The 19,350-nt window shown below is 45.9% G+C and overlaps 1 protein-coding gene across 1 annotated transcript; it reads left to right on the forward strand.

The window, feature by feature from the left end:
• The first annotated feature begins 3,690 nt into the window (after window positions 1-3,690).
• LOC146341094 (TANK-binding kinase 1-binding protein 1-like) lies at window positions 3,691-17,784 on the forward strand. Its single transcript, XM_084807321.1, has 6 exons — window positions 3,691-3,818; window positions 4,655-4,734; window positions 8,108-8,177; window positions 11,043-11,161; window positions 12,199-12,920; window positions 16,042-17,784. Exons 1-6 carry the CDS (start codon window positions 3,691-3,693, stop codon window positions 16,168-16,170), a joined length of 1,248 nt encoding a protein of 415 aa, XP_084663447.1. The 3' UTR covers window positions 16,171-17,784.
• Window positions 17,785-19,350: the final 1,566 nt, after the last annotated feature.

Raw genomic sequence — 19,350 nt, forward strand, 5'->3', positions numbered from 1 at the left:
TCACATATTCCAACACTGATCCTTGGTTTTTGAAAAACAGCTCTGCATCTAAGCCCTGTGCTTTTCTTTGACCAAAGCTCTACTTGAACCAATCCAGCTAACACAATCTGCAGTGTGAAGCAGGGTTTTGTGTACAGATCAGAGATCACAAGTGTTCAGAAGCTGCATTGTGCAACTGCATAATCCACACACGTTCCCCTGTGCGCTCTCCTGTTCAGTCTCCATGTGCATAATTTTGTGAACTATATAAACGTTGAGATGAAGTAGCAAAGTGGTTAAGGGCAAGACATCTCTGGCTCACTTCACATTTCATACATGAAGTTTCTGAGTAGCCTTAAGTGAATTGCTATCTCACAGCCTCAGTCTTTCCCACACATGAGTAATGTGTAGATAATAATACTAGCCTACCTTACAGGGTTATTTGTAAGGATGACCAACATGGTGGGCCAGTTCGCACGTCACGATAAGCCATGCTGAAAACAAGCCGTGGTGGGTTGGTAAATCGCTCACTCAGCCACGCTGCTGCCGACAGACAATCAGGTGATCTCTGGTTTGCCATGGTTTGTTTCCCCCTTCGTCCTCCGGCCCGCTCTCAGCACATATCCTAGGGGCCTTTGCAGCCCAACTCCTCTATACTTCTGCTGTGATGAGATTCCCCGCCCCCATTTCTTGCTTTCCGAAGCACCTGTGTTGACATATATATGCCACATCTTTGGAGTGGAGCTGGGGTGGCCTAACTTACTTTTTAGGATGAGGTGGTTGAGAGTTTTATTTATTTTCTTTCTTTAACACTAAAAAAAAAAAAGCCTCCTTGGTGGCTCCTTGCAGCCCATTACTCTTCTTAGCACAGTTATGAGCGTGTGCATGATTGCCTTCTAGGTAAGTATGTGTGCCCCGATTTTGGGACCATGAGACTTTTCCCCCACTCCCCCTCCCAAATTGCCATGGTTCTGAATTGGGGTACGCGTGCTTACCCAGAGGTAAGTTAATCATGTATACATGCATAGCTGCACTAACTCGGCTCACAAGGGGATAACGCCGGTTGCTGTCAAGTAAAGGGGCGGAGGGTACTGCATGGAGTGGCCGGGTTTTTCGCTGCTCTTGCCAGGTGGCTCTGTGGCCGTTTCCAACAGAACACGTACAAGCTACTCTGCTGGGTTCAGACATCATGCCAAGCCACCCTGAACAACCCAACAACAAGCCATGGGTTCTCAGGGTGGCTTGTGCATGGTTAACAAACCACGCCAAGGAAACCGCACTGGCTTTGGAGTCACAACAAGCCATCCTGAAACAAACCCAGCCTGCGTCGTCATGTCATGAGCAGTATGCATACAGCCTACCTACACCCATCATTCTCTGGATCGGGGCCTTGAAATACAAAGTTTGTGGTTTCATCAGTTTCTAGGTGAACTGAAGCTTAACCAAGCATGTAGCTAGACCACACAGTTGTGTATTCAGTGCTGACTGCTGCTGGTTGCAGTTGAGGCTACAAAACCACAGCTGCAGCAGTTCTACTCTCTTAAGAATGGAATAAGCACTGGAGATTTTTTTCTCTCTCCTGTGATCATGAGGGCTAGAAACCTATTCTCATATATTGCAATATGCCTCTATCTTTAAAAAACAAAAAGCAAGCAGGTGCCATAGATGAATGTCTGGGTGTGAGAGGAGAAAGATCCATCCTTAAGGCAGACTTGCATGCAGTGCTTATATGGCAGCACTGCTGTAGTGTTTGCAGCTTCTTTTTTTGACAGAGGTGACTGGTTCTGTAACTACTGCATGATGCAGAGAAATTCTAACAAGTGCTTTCTATCTCTGCAGCTCTGTGGTGGGGAAGAAACTGCACTTGTTGAGTGTCCATGAAATATGCAAACAGCGATTTTTAAAAATTAAAATACCATAATTGGGAAGAACCAAAATTAAAACCGAAAGGGTCTATTAGGCAGCAAATCAACAAAAAGCTTGCCAGAAAAAAAAAAATGTCTTAAGACTTCCACATCCTAGGTGCCACAACAGGCAGGGGTGGCATCAGAGCAGGGCTTTTGGGTAGATAACAGCAGAATGAGCAGGGAGGGTCCCCAAGCATGGCAGGGCTGGTTTACCAGATTTTGAAATATGAAGTAATACACATTATTTTGTTTATTTACCATCTGTAAGTCCATTAAGTCTAGAGTATGAAATTACCTAACTGGACCACTGACAACAGAAAAGGCCCTCTCCTGCACTCCCATCAACCCAGCTTAAGAGGATGGGCAGATTTAGATGCGGGGAGGTAATGCCTTAGATAAGGGGTGAGCAACTTGTAGCCCTCCAGATGTTTGGGCCTACAACTCCCATTAGCCCTAGCCAGCATAGCCAATGGTGAGTGATGATAGGAATTGCAGGCCAAAACATGTGGAGGGCCACAAGTTGCTCACCCCTGCAAATTTAGATATTGTGGCCCTAAGCCATTAAGGGCCAGTAAGGGAATAATCAGCATCTTGAATTGCTCCCAGAAACAGGCCAGCATGAGGTACAGCTGAAACACCAAGGGAGTGACGTGCTCCTCTTCCCTGGTGCTGGTCAGGGGTCCTACAGCAGCATTTAGCACTAGCTGAAATTTCCAGGGGGTCATCAAAGGGTGTTGCAGTAATCCAACATTAGAACTTTTATGCAATTTGGCATCCATTTATTTCTCATGCTAATACGAATACTGACAAATGTAGTACACCAATATTTAAATCTATGGAAAGATTTGGTGTATTGACAATAATTTTCATCTATATATAATTCTTTTATGGAAGGTTGAGAAGAATAAGGGTATGAGCTTTATACAGGGAGGGGTGTCCATTTCTTGAAAGTATTTTTGGTGTATAGTTTGGTGACTTTTTATTGTTCATTTGATGATGTTGTGTGTGTGTGTGTGTGTTGTTGGTTGTATAATAAATTTCATTTAAAAACAAAACAAAACATTAGAACTGCCTGATGGGTATATTTGGGTCAGAAAGTGGAGGGTTTTGGGGAGGGGGGGCAGGTTCTGGGGGCATGCATAAGAGTCCATGGGGAGTTGCAAAGACATTGTGAATGGGGGCTGGTCAGGAACCACAGGAGCATCCATCCAACCAAGCTGACAAGGGAACTGGAGGCAAAGTCAAGGCTAAGTACTAAGTTATGGTGAGGAGCCTTGGAGACAGTTGGATTGTAGTTACCAACACCAAAGGGGAACCTAGTCAAGGGCACAGCTTCTGGGAACTTAGGTGCAGGAACTGAGGCATGAGAAAGGAAATGGGGCAAGGCCAAAGACAGGCCAGGAGAGAAAAGGGGCTGAGATGCACAGGGAGGCCAAGTGGACTGTTGCTCAGGCTATAAGGCCTGGCCCTGGCCCTGGCCCAGAAACCTTTCTCTTCAAGAAGTTTTCTAGTGTTTAGCTAGCAGAGGAACCAAGGCTGGGGTTGTCCATGCCTGCCTGCAAAGAAGAATGGACCTTTTGTTTGTAAGAACAAGGAAGCCCCAGTGGCTGCTGAAGCCAAAGACCCAGGTTCAAGACCTTCTAAAGTTGACAGAAACACACAGGAGCCTCTGTCAGATAAAGAGTGGACAAGTCTGAACTCGGGGTGCTTCCGGATGGAGGGTTCCTAGCAGCTATTTCATATTTTGTGCTTAACAGAGTTTTTTTTCTGGTAAGAAGAAAGACCAAAAAAGCGGTTGGTAGACATGGGACGGCTACAAATTGAAGATGACGTAGTCTGGACGCTCAGTAAAATTCTGTGGATGAGGTGCGATAAAAGCCTCGTCCGGGAACAGCCTAAGCCTCTGACGGTGATTGGTTTAGTTATCCCAACGTAAAGGAGAAGACCCATTAATTGCCTGTGGCTGCGCTGGTCAAGTTCTGAAGGTTTCCAGCTGCCATTTGTTGAACCTAAGGGCAGGGCCAGAGGTCACCTGGAAGGGGGAACGAGGGCCTAAGTAGCAGGAGGCCTAAGAAATGAAGGCCTTGCCCATGTCTAGGATCAGAGCTTGGGAGAGAGAATTGTCCAGGGAACTGAGGTAATGATAAGAGGCCTGAGGGCGGACTCTCAGGTCCAGTTCCCACTGAGGTGGTAAGCCTGTGACTATACCACTTCAGGCTGCAGTGAGGACTCCTTTCAGTCCAGCAAGGCACATCGTTCTTCCAGCAGAGTTTGGCATAGTTATGGCCCACATTTTAAACACTGAGGCAGCTGTCTAGGGGGTGCTTTAATACATTTTTAAGCTATATATTGTCATTGCTTGCTGGTTGACAAAGATGTAGTTTTATGGCCTGTTTTGCAGAACCACACAGTTTGGCTGACCTTAATAGCTAAATGCGGGATGGGGTCTTGTCTGAGCTCGAGGTATAGCATGACTGCGGGGTGGAGGGTGTTCAGCATCTGTCACCCTCCCTAATTTAGCTGGGGAAGGGAAGTTGCTTCTGTCATGCTGAGTCTCAGAGCCAAACGTCACATTAAATGCCTCTTTGCATTTAAAGTGTACTTTTAAAAAAACACGCAAACAACAGCCAGATTTGCCAGGATAATTATCAGGATTGCAGCAGGCGGGGAAGGGGAGTTTAAAACCCTTTGCAGAGAAACAGATGAAAATGTTCAAAGCAGCCATTTCCTCCATTGGAAGTCTCGCTGCTTCCCTGGTGCTTCCACAGCTGGTGCAAAGGTGAGGGCATGGAGATCCTCTCCCTGTCTTCAGGCTCCAGAGGAGGGCAGGACACTCTCTCACACATTGGTGAGCCTCAGAGACACTCAGAAACCAGCGGGAAGGGGCCTTTCAAGCGTGTCTAAAGTCAGGGTGGTGTGAGGGAAAGTCCCCACCTTACTTTAGGCTCAGGAGAAAGGTGGGGACTCTCCCTTGTGCTCACTCTCATTGGCATGAAAGATGCGCTTGCCAGCCGTGCCCGCGTTTGTGGACCCTTGATATTTTGTTTCCTTGACACACTTGGCATTTTGTTCAGCCAATCACAAAGAAGAGACACGGGTGTTCAGGATGCAAAAATACATTTATTGTAGGCAGCCCAACACGTTTTGGCCCTTTTCTTATTTTTAGGCCTTCTTCAAGGGGCTGTAACATTAATGGTAATAAAAAGTACAGATAGGACAATGCACATAATTAAAACATTATTGAAATACAAATTGCCACAAAGGCTTATGCATATATAACATTATTTTTAAAATTATTTTTAAAACCGTATAAACCCTGCCTTATTGCTAGGAATAATATTTAAGTTCATACCTACCAGAGAAAAAAAGTCTGCAGAATTTTTTCACAGCAAAAGATTGTCTCCTGTGTCAATCCACTGGCGAATGGAAAAGATATTACCTAAATCCTATCTTGTACTTTTTGACCCATTTTTTTCTGGCTCTATCAGGTGTTTCCATGTTGATGTAATCTAGCCAAAGTCTCAAAACTTGACTGTACTGTTGTAGCTAGGGAGTGTGTGTAAATCACCCACAGGTCATAAGAGTGGTAAAAATTCAAGGTCTTCATTTAAACCGCATGGAGAGAGAGAGAGAGTTCAGTCTCAGAATCCACTCAGCTTCTCTCCTCAACAGATTTTTTTCCTGTTTAACGGATGGGAAGGAATAAGCTGAAACCGAACCCTGACAAAACCAAAGTACTTTTGGTGGGAGACAAGGGGAGGTTGGGGGAGGTTGACCTGGTGTTGAATGGGGTGCAGCTGCCCCTGAAGGACCAGGTCCGTGGCCTGGGGGTCATTTTAGACTCCCAGCTGTCCATGGAGGCTTAGCTGTCAGCCATGAGCCTAGGTGCTGTACCAACTCCATCTGATACAGCGGCTGCGCCCCTACCTTCCCGACCATCTGCTCCCATCAATAGTACATGCCCTGGTCTCCTCTCGCCTAGACTGCTGTAATGCGCTCTATGTGGGGTTACCCTTGAAGACGGTTCAGAAGTTGCAGCTGGTGCAGAACGTGACAGCCCGCCTGATTAAAGGCAGCTGTCAGCGAGACCACATCACGTCAGTGCTGAAGGAGTTGCACTGGTTACCAGTTGTTTTGGGGGTCCAATGAAATGTGTTGTCATTGCCCTTTAAAACCCTGTATGGTTCTGGCCCAGTCTATCTTAAGGAGCGCCTCCAGCAACACCAGGGATGCAGCTCAACGAGATCGGCCTCGGAACGCCTTCTGTCTGTCCCATCAGCCAGGTCATCTAGGCTGGTGAGGACTAGGGAGAGGGCCTTTTCTGTGGTGGCCCCCACTCTGTGGAATTCCCTCCCTAATGACCTCCACTATGCCCCATCTTTGATGAGCTTCTGCCAGGCTTTGAAAACCTGGCTGTTCAGGTGGGCATTTGGGGTGGGTTAGGGTTTTTTAGAGTAATGTTGTTTTGTTCAGTTGATTATGTAAATTTGTTGTATTTTGTGTTGTTATTCATATTGTACGCTGCCTAGAGTGGCTGGATAGCCGGCTATATGGGCAGCTAATAAATCTAATAAATACATAAAATAATGTCAAGCTTATCTAGTGCCCAAGATTTTAGATCTGTGGGAGAGTGCTGCTGTTCTGCAAAATGGCTTACAAGTGGGGCACCTGGTCTGTTGTTCTTAATGTTACTCGGGTGTTCCCCTATCCATCTTTTTAAGGGTCTTACTGTTTTGTGATCTACTTTGGATGCTCACCTCCTTCTGTTTTCTTGATTTCGTTAAGCTGGCCTTCTCCAAACTTCCAGGCGTGTTGGACTGCAATTCCCATCATCCCCAGCCAGGGCCACTGGCTGTCTGGAGACCTAGATTGGGTGGGAAGTAGTGGATACAATTTATTAAATAAATAAATGTGGAGGTCAAGGCTGAAAGAAGAGAGGGCACTGAGCTCTAAAGCTGGCACTCTGTGTGGTAAAAGTCCACCTTTTACTGTAGCTACAAAATACTGTAGATTCAAAGTGCTGGTGTTAACATTCAAAGCCCTTAACGGCTTGGGGCCAGGTTACCTGAAGGATCGCCTCCTCCCATATGTGCCTGCCCGGACCTTAAGATCATCATCAGCGGCCCTTCTCCGTGAGCCCCTGCCAAAGGAAGTGAGGTGGGTGGCTACTAGGAGGAGGGCTTTTTCTGTTGTGGCACCCCGGCTCTGGAATGAGCTCCCTAGTGAGGTTCGCCTAGCGCCTACATTGTACTCCTTTCGGCACCAGGTGAAGACCTTTTTATTTTCCCAGGCATTTTAGCTTTCTAAATTTTTATCTTTGCTGTTTTAAATCTGTATTTTAAACTCCTGTACTGCTGCTAGGTTTTATTGTGGTTGTATTGTTATATTGTGGTTTTAATGTTCTATATATTTTAAATTGTTTTATTGTGTGTTGTTTGGTTTTAGTTTTTGTGAACCGCCCAGAGAGCTTCGGCTATTGGGCGGTATAGAAATGAAATGAATGAATAAATAAATAAATAAAAAGCTACAGAGGAGAATCTAGGTTTGCCTTCCCCAACCTGGTGCCCTCCAGATGTTTTGGACTAGAGTGTTCATCAGCCCCACCTTGCATGGTCAGGAATGCTGGGAGTTGTAGTCCAAAAGTTCTGGAGGTTACCAAGTTGGGGAAGGCTGCTCTAGCTGGACCATCTTAGAGACAGACATGCATGCTGAGGTAAGAGGTTACATCCTCTGCCCCAGTTTGGAGGTGCTCTTTTTTTTTGTTTTCATGTGCATTGCACCACTGCTTGTCAGACTATGGCGGTCATTCATAATCGCATATTTCAAGGCATTTCATTTCATGGCCTGTCAAAACCCCTCAACCAGATCTTCAAAACATTGGGAGAAACTATCACATCTTCAAAGGGGAGTTTGTTCTGTTCTAAACTCAGGAGCGAAAAAGAATACAATTTAGTTTTCTTTTTGGCAGAACTGAATCATCCTTTTTTTACCCCCTCGGGAACATTGAAGAGACAATTGGCGACAAATCTACAGGAAGGGAGTAGCTGTCTGTTGGAGTTAGGTGCACCCCATCTCGCATGTCTTCCCCCCCTCTTGTCACAGCCATTCAGTTTAACTCGATGGCTTTCTTAGTGCAAGATGTCCTCCTGGTGACATGCCTTTGGTAACCTCATCAGACAGGTTCTCCATTCTCATAAACGTACCCAATATGTTATTTCAAGGTGACATGGAAGTTCAGGGCAAGACTTTTGCGAGAGTTGATGATTTTGTCAGGGCGTTGATGGGCAGTGGGTCAGCCCCTCAAGGGAGGAAGAGTTTCCACATCATCCCTTTGTGCTAACGTTATTGTGTTCACAGGGATGGACTTCTGCATCCTTCTCTTAGCCGTGGCATACCTGAATGTGGGCCAGAAGCCCTGCTCTGAATGATATGGCCTCATTTCTGGTTAGAGCACAATTCAGGATCGGGGACTGAGAATTTTTAACACTGACCAATTGGAAATGATTAAGCAGAGGGATGAAAAATTGAAACGGGAACCTGTCTTCAGGAAAAACTGAACAACACTATTCAGCCAAACACAAGGGAAGGGAACCTACCCAATTTTGCCTCCTGGTCCTGCTGGCTGCAAGCTACTAGTGCCATCATTTCATGATCTGCTGCGATTTTGCTTTGCTTTCCACCACAGCTGGTTGGAGCTTCTATGAGTTTCATAGTGAATTGGCTTTGAGTTCCTACCATCAGTGGGACCATGGAGCTCTGAAAAGCAAGGTGTTGTTTCTTACCTTTGGAAAGTAGAAATGGTGTATGTGGTTGGCTGTTTCCCATTTTGTGCTAGTTCAGGAGTGGGCAGAAGATAGATTGGGGTCTGCTGGTAGATCTCTGGGTGATTTGCAGTAGATCAGCAAGGATCTGCGAATCACGTTGCAAGCTCAGAAATGTACCAGCTTCAGTTTGCATTTGAGTCCATGTTTGGCTTGGAAGGTGTGAACTGATTTTAAACAAAACCTGAAACAAATTTCTCATACATCCCTAGGTGGACCTCAAGGTTCTAGTAAAAAACAAAGCCTGAAGTCTGTCCTCCCCTGCACTAGAGCATTGTGTAGAAAAAGGGAAACTAAATGCAAAGATACTGTCCTTGTACAACCTCTTGCCGAAGCAAGGAAGCATGTCAATAACTACAAAACCTACATATTATTATAACACTGCATGACCCTGTGGCTATATTCCTTGTGCACATGGTTCTTTGGATCCATGCCTGCGGTTTGGATGCAAAGGCATTGTTAGGTTTACCCTACCAATGATGAGAAACTCATTCAGGTTAACGCTGTGAATACTGTGATCACTCTCCACCCCAGCTCCTTAGATTCCTTTGTGGCCCAAATTGCTGCAGTGTTGTGTTGTGTTACTGGAGTGGTGTGGGAACTGCTTCCCTGCAGTTTCTTCCCACACTGATTCAGTAATGAATCAGAAGGACCTACGTGTGTGGGACAAAATACATGGTTCCTTTCCACATAAAAGTTACCAGATGATGTTTGTGCAGGAAGCAACCACATAATGACCTAGTTGACACAAACAACAGATGAGGTGGTAAAATCTGTTCCTGGACTATACCTCTTTGATTATGTGGAGCTGTCTGTACTAAGCCAAACTCTGGGTCCATTTAGCTGCTCTGACTGGCAGCAGCGCTCTAAGAACTCTGGGCAGAGGTTCTTCCCCAATACAGCGGTCTGGGATCGTTTTAAGTAGAGATATTGGGGATTGAACCATGAGCCTTCTGTGAGTAAAGCAGGCACTCAGCCAGTGAACTACGGTCCCTGCAGACTGTAGCTAAGAGGTTGCATGGTTGAGTGATCCTCCTTCTAAAAAACCCTAAAGAATTAGCCCTACCGTTAGACAGGATGAGATATTTTGCTAACCTTTAATCATGGTATCTCAAAGTCTTCCTCAACCAAAATTTGGAGCATCAGGAAAGGAGAGGAAAATGTCAATTTAGCATAGCAATATTAAACAAATTATTTATCATTCTATTTTTACCACTGTGGGGTGGTGTGAGAAATGGTGTGTCTGCACCTTCAACCCTGCAAGGTAGAAGTGAGGGAAGGTTACAACAGATGGGATTGTTTAGCTTGGAAAAAAGGAGGGTAAGGGGAGACATGATAGAGGTCTACAAAGTTATGCATGGTGTGGAGAATGTGGATAGGGAGACATTCTTCTCCCTCTCTCAAAATGCTAGAACCTAGGGTCATCCTACGAAGCTTCTTGGATGGCCGATTCAGGACAGAGAAAAGGAAGGACTTATTCACACAGTGCATAGTTAAACTATGGAATTCACTACCACAGGATGTATTGATGGCCACCAACTTAGATGGCTTTAAAAGGAGGTTGGACAAATTCCTGGAGGAAAAGGCTATCAATGGCTACTAGTCTTGATAGTGATATGCTTCCTCTAGTACCAGAGGCAGTACACCAGTTGCTGTGGAACATGGGTGGGAGGGTGCTGTTGCGCTCATGCTCTGCTTGTGGGTTCCTGATTGACAGCTGGTTGGCCACTTGTGAACAGAATACTAGACTAGATGGACCCTTGGTTTGATCCAGCAGGGCTCTTCTTATGTTCTTAGAACAGGCTGCAAGGCATCCTTTTGTTTAGATTCCTCAGAGGTAGCACCACAACCACTCGTGTGTATTTTTAATATCTCCCACGTGAGAAGACAGGCTTATGGCTTTTAAATACTGAGAAGAATAGGCCCTTTTTCAGAGCTTCCCTTAACCATGTTACAGGCTGAGAGGCCGTAGGACTTCCCCTACTGGTGGATTCCTCCTTCATAAGCCCACCCTCCCCCACAAAGGGAATTACTGATAGGCTGCCCTCCTGTCAGTATGAACCTCTGCACTGCCCTAGTTAAACCTTTCCCAACCTGGTGCCCTCCAGATGTGTTGGACTACAACTCCCAGCATTGCTCAAAACAGCATGGGAGTTGTAGTCCAAGTCTTCTGGAGGGCACCACATTGGCGAAGGCTGCCCTAGTCTGACCAGCTACTTGGGGAGTTTCTGAATTAAACCAGCTCATTTTCCACCCTCAGACTCCATTGTCTCCTATTGCAGAAGCTGTAACTTACATGCCTTTGGGGCTGTCCCCGTTTCTCTTCTTTCGTTAGGGTAAACCTGGCCCTTGCCTACACAGAGCTGACCGAGGAGTTATGCCACCTGAGGAACCTGAGTTCTCTCCAAAGCCAGATTCTCCGGACGCTTATGCAAGAGCAGGCCATCAATGGTGGTGAGTGGGGCAGGGGAGAGAGAGAAGGCTGGGTATCTGCAGGATTTGGTAGCGGTTCAGAGGATGATGGAGCTTTGGGCATAAAGCTATGACTGTGGATAACTTGCAGTTCCTAAAGTGAGACCAGGAGTGTGTGTGTGTGTGTGTGTGTGTGTGTGCAGTCTATATATATTTTACCCCATATTTCACTGGTAGCAGGTGGCTACCAGGAGGAGGGCTTTTTCTGCTGTGGCCCCCCAGCTTTGGAATGAATGCCTTAGAGAGGTTCGCTTGGTGCCTATGTTGTTCTCCTTCCAGCGCCAGGTGAAGACCTTTTTATTCTCCCAGTATTTTAGCATTTTAGCTTCTTAATCTTTTAGCTCTGGTGTTTTAAATCTGTATTTTAAATCTCTGCATTGCTGCTAGGTTTTATTCTGGTTGTACTGTTATATTGTCGTTTTAAGTGTTCATATTTTATATTGTTGTATGTTGCACTCTGTGGTTTTAATTTTTGTGAACCACCCAGAGAGCTTCGGCAATGGGGCGGTGTAGAAACGAAATGAAATAGATAAAGAAAGAAAGAAAGAAAGAAAGAAATCCTACTTCACTAATCCATTTCACTTCATGATAATTCTGATCCTGGGCATAAGCAAACCCCAAACTCGCAGGAGTTGAGAGGCTCCTCTTGGTCCTCTGGCAGGACCAAGCCGACAGCCCCTTCGTGGGTTCGTGCCCACTGCTATTGTGGGAACAAGTCAGTGGGTTATGCCAGTGTTGCCTTTGCTACATCCAACATACATCCCCTGTTAAAAATGGGGTAAAACTAACTAACTAGGGATGTAAGTGTTGCTTTCCGGGCCATGGGTTTTCAAGCGACCTCCTACTGGAACAAATCAGGTGAGGTGGTTTGGGAGTTGTTTTGCTGCGCAGGCAATTTGTGGAAGACAGACAGCTCTGTGTGTGTGTGTGTGTGTGTGTGTGTGTGTGTGATGCAGCGTCAGAATATCCACTCCTTCCACAGTATGATTCTTCTCACGCTTGCTCCTGAACCTTTCCAGGTCAGCGCCATTCTCCCCATTCCCAGCGCCGTTCTCCCGCCCAGCAGCGCCGCTCTCCGGCTCCTCAGTGCACTTCCCCAGCTCAGCAAGGGAGACCTTCCGCCCCCCAATGCCAGTCTCCAGCCCTGCAGAGACGGTCCCCGGCACCACCTTGCCAGTCGCCTGCGCACCAGCGCCGTTCCCCAGCACCACCTCCTTGCCAGTCTCCCGTCCCGCAGCGTCGGTCCCCGGCCCCGCCACCCAGCCAGTCTCCCGCCCAGCAGCGCTGCTCGCCGGCCCCAAACAGCTCGTCTCCCGCTATCAGCTCGCAACACAGATCTCCGGGTGGCGAGAGGAGCGTGATGGATCTGGGCTACTCCAAACCCTCGAGCCACCACATCAAAGCAAGCTTCCAAGGCCGCCGGAGCTACTCGGAGGTGAGCGATGCGGCTCTGTACCAACAGAACCGCTCTCTCTGGCTGCAGCCAGAAGCGTCCACCTTACCAAAGCACCGTCCCTATGGCGAGGTTTACGCCAGAGACGCCTTCGAAGAGCACTTGCGCTTTGAGAAGCAGTCCTCGGACGAAGACGACTGGGCCCTCCCAAGTCCCCCCAGCCCCGAAGCAGGGGGCATCCGCTGTGCGTCCTTCTGTGCAGGGTTCCCCATCCCTGACGCCTCCACACACCGGACCGATGCCTCGTACTCCAGAGCTGAACATGCCCAGTCCTGGCCCTCAATCAATGTAAGCAACATGTGTGTTTTGTGCCTTTCCCTCGCCCCAGTTCAAATGCACTGTCCAGAATCGCTTACATGCATCTGCATAGATATTCTTACGTTGCCTGAGTTTACTTTACTTACAAACCAAGGGTTTGTAAGACTTTCAAAGGGTTTTGTGGTGAGTATTTGAATGTTGAGCATTTGAGTGTCAGAGGCCAAAGGCTGAATCAAGTTAGGGAATGAGTAATGCTTCTGAGGCCCGATGTTTCTGTGGTGAAGCAGCCATCTTGGAACTATATATAGACAAAACCTTGGAGATCTATTTATTTCAATTTCAGGGCAAATGACAATACATTGAGCAACAAACAGTTTTGTAAAACCAATGAGGTAAAGTATCTATGACATCATAAAATAAATTAAAATCTCCTGTACCTATTTAACGATGGCCATTGAACTCCCACCCAAACAAGAAGTTCTTATGATGTTTCTGGAAGACCCTCAGGCTTTGATGACCATCCCACTTTGTTTCCCCACCCTGGTTTCAGAGCTTGCATCAAAATAGTTGCACCATCCCTTGAAGTGTGGACTAATGTGGTGCTATTGTATCACCTGGTTTGAAGGTGTAGTTCATGACATACTGTAGGTGACCCCTCTCCGTTACCTGTCCCTTCACCAGGCTCTGTTTGAAAATGCTGTCCTTTTGCTGGCTCTGCCATTTTTATATATTTGTGTGCTTGAGTGTATATATGCACATGAACATTATAGCAGATGCCCTGGTTTAAGGTGATATTTTTACAATTTATGTAAAATACTGTAGTGAGATAGAGAAATAGAATATATATATATATATATATATATATATATACACATACATACATATATATACACACACACACACACACACATACACACACACACACACACACATATAAAAAAAACCTAAAGCAACAGCATTAAAATACCATTCAGTCTCTGACAGTTAAAACTATAACATGTATACCCGTATCAATTCAAACTGTACTGAAACATCTAGGTCTTTAAAGCCCATTTAAAAATAGTGAGGGTGCCAGGTGTACCTCCTGTGGAAAGGCATTCCATAAGGATGGGGCCACCACTGAAAAGGCCCTGCCAGTTGTGCCTGCCAACATTCCCTTTTAAATCAGGGAGCGGGGGCCTCCAGCACTTGATCACTTTTTTCTTACAATCATTATGATATCTCCATATAAGTAGTGGCAGCAGAAGTCATCCAGTTACCTGAAGAATCAGGAGATTTTGGATCTTCTGGACATTGGTTTGGTTCACACATAATGACAAGCAGGAATATGTGCAAACTCACACATTTGGTGGGGGGCAGGGAACTAATGAATGATTTCTTCAGCAGGCTTAAACACGCATGATGGCTTATGCACATACATGTCTTACCAGGTTTTTAAAAAGAGAAGAGGTTGGCCAAAGGCTGCCCTTCAATAACACACCACCTAGTTTTAATGGTGACTGTGGGGATAGATGCTGCAGGAGGTTAAAGGGAGTAATATCACATTGATAAATGCATTGGGAATTAACTGGAGCAAAACGAGTGGCATCAGGTCATGGGAGAATACCACCTAAACAGCACTAGTGTGGAAGCATCCTTGGTCTTCTGGAGTAATGCAACCTTAGAATATAAAAATGTAAATGATGAATGACCTTTTGAAAACAATATATTTTAATACCTTTATTAGGCTAACACAAAGTTCATGAAAAATGTGCAAGCTTTCGGGATCTCCAAATCTCTTTATCAGGCAAGATGTTACAAAAAGCAGGTTGGAAGGGTGGAGGGAATCGATAGGAGTGGGAGGAAAGGCTGACTGGATGTTTTAGTCTGCATAGCCAGAAGTCCCGCTCAGGCATTTTCCTGAATGCGTGAGGGCTTAAAATGGGTAGAAGGTTGGGGCCTGGCCCCACTCAGTCCAGACCTTGCCATTGAATTGGCAAGATCTGAACAGGAGCGCTACTCGCGTTTGCTTGAACACAAGTGGAACTCTCCACGGGATCACAGGTCAACACAGCAAGGTCTGAACTGAGGGTGGAGGCCGGGGGGAGCTTGCACGGCCCTGACTCTCTACCCAGTTTAAGCCTTCACACATTCAGGCAAGTGCCTGAAGAGTGCTAGTGTCTTAAGAGAATTCAGAGGAGGAGGGTTTGCAGACATTTGCCTTGGACTCTGCTAGGTGATGTGATGGTTTTAAGTTTCAATGCCCCTAGGACCGCTGGGAACAAGAAAGTAGCAGGCCACTGTTGGTCCTCCATTTTTGAAAATATAAAATCCAGCTGTTAACTCAAAGCCATCTCCATCCTGGGTGGACCAGACAGGTTTGATCAGTGAAGGAACCTGCTTTTTGTACTAGCTTGCCTGATTAAGACATCTGGAGCTCCCAGAAGCTTGTACATTTTTGGTGATCTTTAAGTTGGCCTAATAAATGCATTACACCATATGGATGTTGGAATTTTTCTTATGGCCAACCTGGCTGCCTTTGTTTTTTGTATATCTTTGAAACTAAGAGTTGGGAATAAAAATATAAAATGAAAATATTTTGATTAACTAACTGTTAGATAATCAACATATTTTCATTCTATATTTTTATTCCCAACATGCTTTGTGTGCAGATACCCTTTTTTCAAAGATTATTCATACATTAAAAGTTTTAGATCTAAATTTACAGGTGGTTGCTACATTTGGTAGCAAATTCTTAAATTATCTATGGTTTTTCTTCTTACAGCTGATAGCAAGTGTTGGGAGATGCTCCTAGATTATACTCTTCGACTTCCGCCATGTCATACACATACATAAAAAGCACAATTCACAGTGTCTTGCATCCCCCTGTGGGAGTTTCCCAGAGCCACTCCTGTGCTTTCCCTGTTACCATGTAAGAGAAGCCTATCCATTTTAGGAACAAATCAGTTTCACCTCCACTCAGTGATTTTTGTGACTGGCCAAGTCCTTACACAGAGGCATTGCAGATCAGGACCAAATCAGTATTCTGCTTTTCAGAATACTTTGAGAACTAATTTAATTAACAAATAATACATATTTTTTAGCTTTGTTTTTTCTTTTAAATGACACCTTTCTCTAATTTGCCTTCCTTCACCAACCCTGTATTCCTTAGTTGCTGATGGAGACGGTGGACTCTGACATCCGAAGCTGCCCCCTCTGCCAGGTGGCCTTTCCCATTGGTTACCCGGACGATGCTTTGATAAAACACATTGATTCACACCTGGAGAACAGTAAGATCTAAGGCCTGCACCACCGTCCTTCCTCTTCTGGCTTCCTTAATGAGACTTGTCCACCTCACCCTACCCCACCCTTCTTGGATGCTGCATGAAAAGTGGTGGAGCAACAGGGGCTCTCTCTAAAATACCTCCAAGTCTCCGGTGGACTGAACCGTGAAGAGTTTTGCCTCTCCTTTGTCCTCTCCTCTTTGCCTTGGTTTGCAAAGTGGGTTTCCTCTCCTTCCTGCTCATTAAGAGTAGGGCCTGCAATATTTCTCCATTGCTTGAACCAGCTATGGAGGTGGGTGAGCGGGCGAGAAATATGCCTGGACCACGCTTAGCAGGGCACAGCCCCCACCCCATCTGAATACTCAGAACTGAGATTGCCTTCTGGGGGGCTCTGTCTGCATGGTTCAGTTTTGGTGTGTCTGGAAGATCTCAGGGTAGGATGAGTGAGAAATCACCTATGATTGCGTGTTTGGGGGTCGGGGAATGGACAGATGAACTCCAGCCTACTGAGGGCATCGCCTGTCACTCAGGTGTAAGAAATCAGATGGTTTAATTTTTTGCCCATCTCGTGCAGGAGTATTCAAGTGGAGCAAAGCTCCCCACCTTTTCAGCTGCTGAGAAGGGCATTTGGGTCGGTCATTTATTGGACAAAGACTTGGCCTCCAGCTGCTGGTCCAAGTGTCTTCGTCTTGGTCTTTTACATTAAAAGCCCACCTTTAATGATGCTGCTGAGAAATAGAGCCAGCTTCCAGAGGTGTAGCATGGACATTCTTATGTTACTGCACTGGACATTATAACACACAAAGCTTCCTCCCCACCACCCCAAGGAGCTCCCCCTCCCCTCTGTGCTGGTTTCTTGAAAGAAACTGTGGACCTCTGACTTGGGTAGAGCTCCAGGAAGCATCCCCACGTGACTGTCTGTGTTCTCTTTTGGCGACTGTTTTCCACCTTTCTCATAACCAACTTCTCACCTTGCTTTAGATAGTTCCCGTATAGCAAAAATTGTATTCACCACATTCTGCCTCAATTATTCTCCTGCATTGACAGCATGTTGACCCTGTTTTTGACAACAACATAAATGTAAACACCTTTCTGATATCTGACATCCACTGTTTCTCTCTCTCTCTCTCTCTCTCTCTTTCTCTCTCTCATTTTCTGGCCTTATCAAGCATATCTTTTGCTATACTGATCTAAAACAACAGGCATGTTCTGGTTGACCTCTTGCTTCCGGATATGTGGTGCCTCTGTATTGTGAGAACTGTCTCTTTGAAAACAGCTTGACCATACATCCGGCCTTGGTTAAAAGAAAGGGAAAAAAAGCTGCACGGAATTTCTTCTCTTGAGGCAACTGTCTTCCTATCACCAGGTTCTTTATTAACAAATGTATGTGTTGAGATTTATAGCCTGCCTTATCCCAAGGTCTCAGGATGCCAAATGGCAAATAGACATGGGTCCTTGTAGATCCCAGTCTATGGGAACTAAGAGGAGGACAGAATTAAAAAACGAGACATAGAATAGAAAGTTCATTTATTTGTAATTCCTTTATTCTGACTCTGTTACCCCTGAAAACCAATTGTAGTCCACCACAGCTTGTTTTTGTGAAGACCTGAAACCATAATTAACCTGTCACTTTCCTCATCATTGTCTTAACTCTGATCATTCTCTTGTCGAGATTGCAAATTGCTACATCCCCCCGCCCTTCATCCAACTTTCACTTCCCGTTCCATGCACTAACATCTTAATAATTCTTTAACTGAATTCTTTAACTTAATAATTCTTTAACTGCCTATACTGAGGGTGGAACTCGACATAACAGCAGCAGACCCATGTCTTCAAATGTGAATTGCCACCAAACCACTGGAAAACCAGGGACGGGCAGGTGGTGTCACATGGGGAAATAGCTGGCAGTGGGAGAGGTGCCGACCCTTTCCTCTGCCCACTGCTTCCCTCCTGCACTTAACACCCACTCACCCTGGCTGTATTTCTCCTAGCCAGAGTTATTTCCAGTCTCCGAGATTTTATTAGCTCCTTTGTGAGGAGGAATACAAACCCCACTACCAGCAAAAGTTGAACACAGGCCAGGCATTATGGGAATATGGTCTCAGCTGGTCTCAGGCCTCGTTCCTCTGCAAGATGTCTGTTCTATTTATGTGTACAGTTTCTAAGAACATCACCAGGTTCAAATTAATCCCTTCTGAGATCTAAGACCAGTTTTAGAAATCACCTACCTAGGGTATTGCATGTAAAAAAAGGACCTTAATTGGCATGGCTGTCACTGGAAGCCAGGAGGGTTGAACAGTTGCTGTAGCTCTGGTGCCCTCCAGATATCTTAGACTACAACTTCCATCATCCCTAGGTTAGGGGACGCTGCATTAAGGAGCCCACCTGCCAAGAGCCAGAACCAGCATCTTGGTTCTCATTTGGAACTGGATTCTCCCCTTTGGCCATGCTGAGTACTGCGTGAAGCCACAGCCAAGCCCCTTGTAAATGGAATGGCTGTTCTGGGATGTTATTTTAGCTGGTGTATCCTGCATCCCCTTCACTGGCTATGCTTCTGCCCTCCTGCATCAGGACAGTTATAAGACTTTCCAAGGGCAGGCTGTTTGAGGGCCGCTGTGTCCCTGCAGCTAGCTGTGCCCCTGTAGGATGAATTAAAACAGGGGTGGGCAATTTCAGGTTTGGGGTCCCAATTTGGCCCACCTGGGGTCCCAACCTAGCCCTCCACATCCCCTTTCCCCTGACTGCTGATTGACTAGGGTTTCCTGGCTTTCATGCAGTTTTCTCCCCATTCCAAAAGGTTGAAATGCTTCTTTGAAAGCTTAGTTACTGGCAGTAAGCGCTTTAAACTAAAATATGCTGGCATTTTTGGCCCCGCCCCTTTTACTGTGGTCTGCGAGAGCTCCTCCAAAATGGCATTCAGCCCTTGAGCTGAAAGAGGTTCCCCAACCCTGCAGTAAAAGGAGAGGGATAGAAAGCTTATATGAACCAGAATTTGTAGATATCAACTCTTTCTCCCTTGCAAACCATGCTCTTCTCCTGTAGCCCGTGACTTCCTACCTGGGCCACAGCTCAGTTGGGAAACAAGAGATATCTTGTTGGAAAGTGAGCCCTTGGGCAGTTCTTCAGGTTATTTACATGCGCGCACACACCCTGCCCACACACGCACACACTTTCTCCGGCCGCCTCCTGCCCCGCTT

Source organism: Heloderma suspectum, chromosome 6, assembly GCF_057233095.1.
Source record: "Heloderma suspectum isolate Gila_16-S chromosome 6, 16-S_ref, whole genome shotgun sequence".
Lineage (NCBI taxonomy): Eukaryota > Metazoa > Chordata > Lepidosauria > Squamata > Helodermatidae > Heloderma > Heloderma suspectum.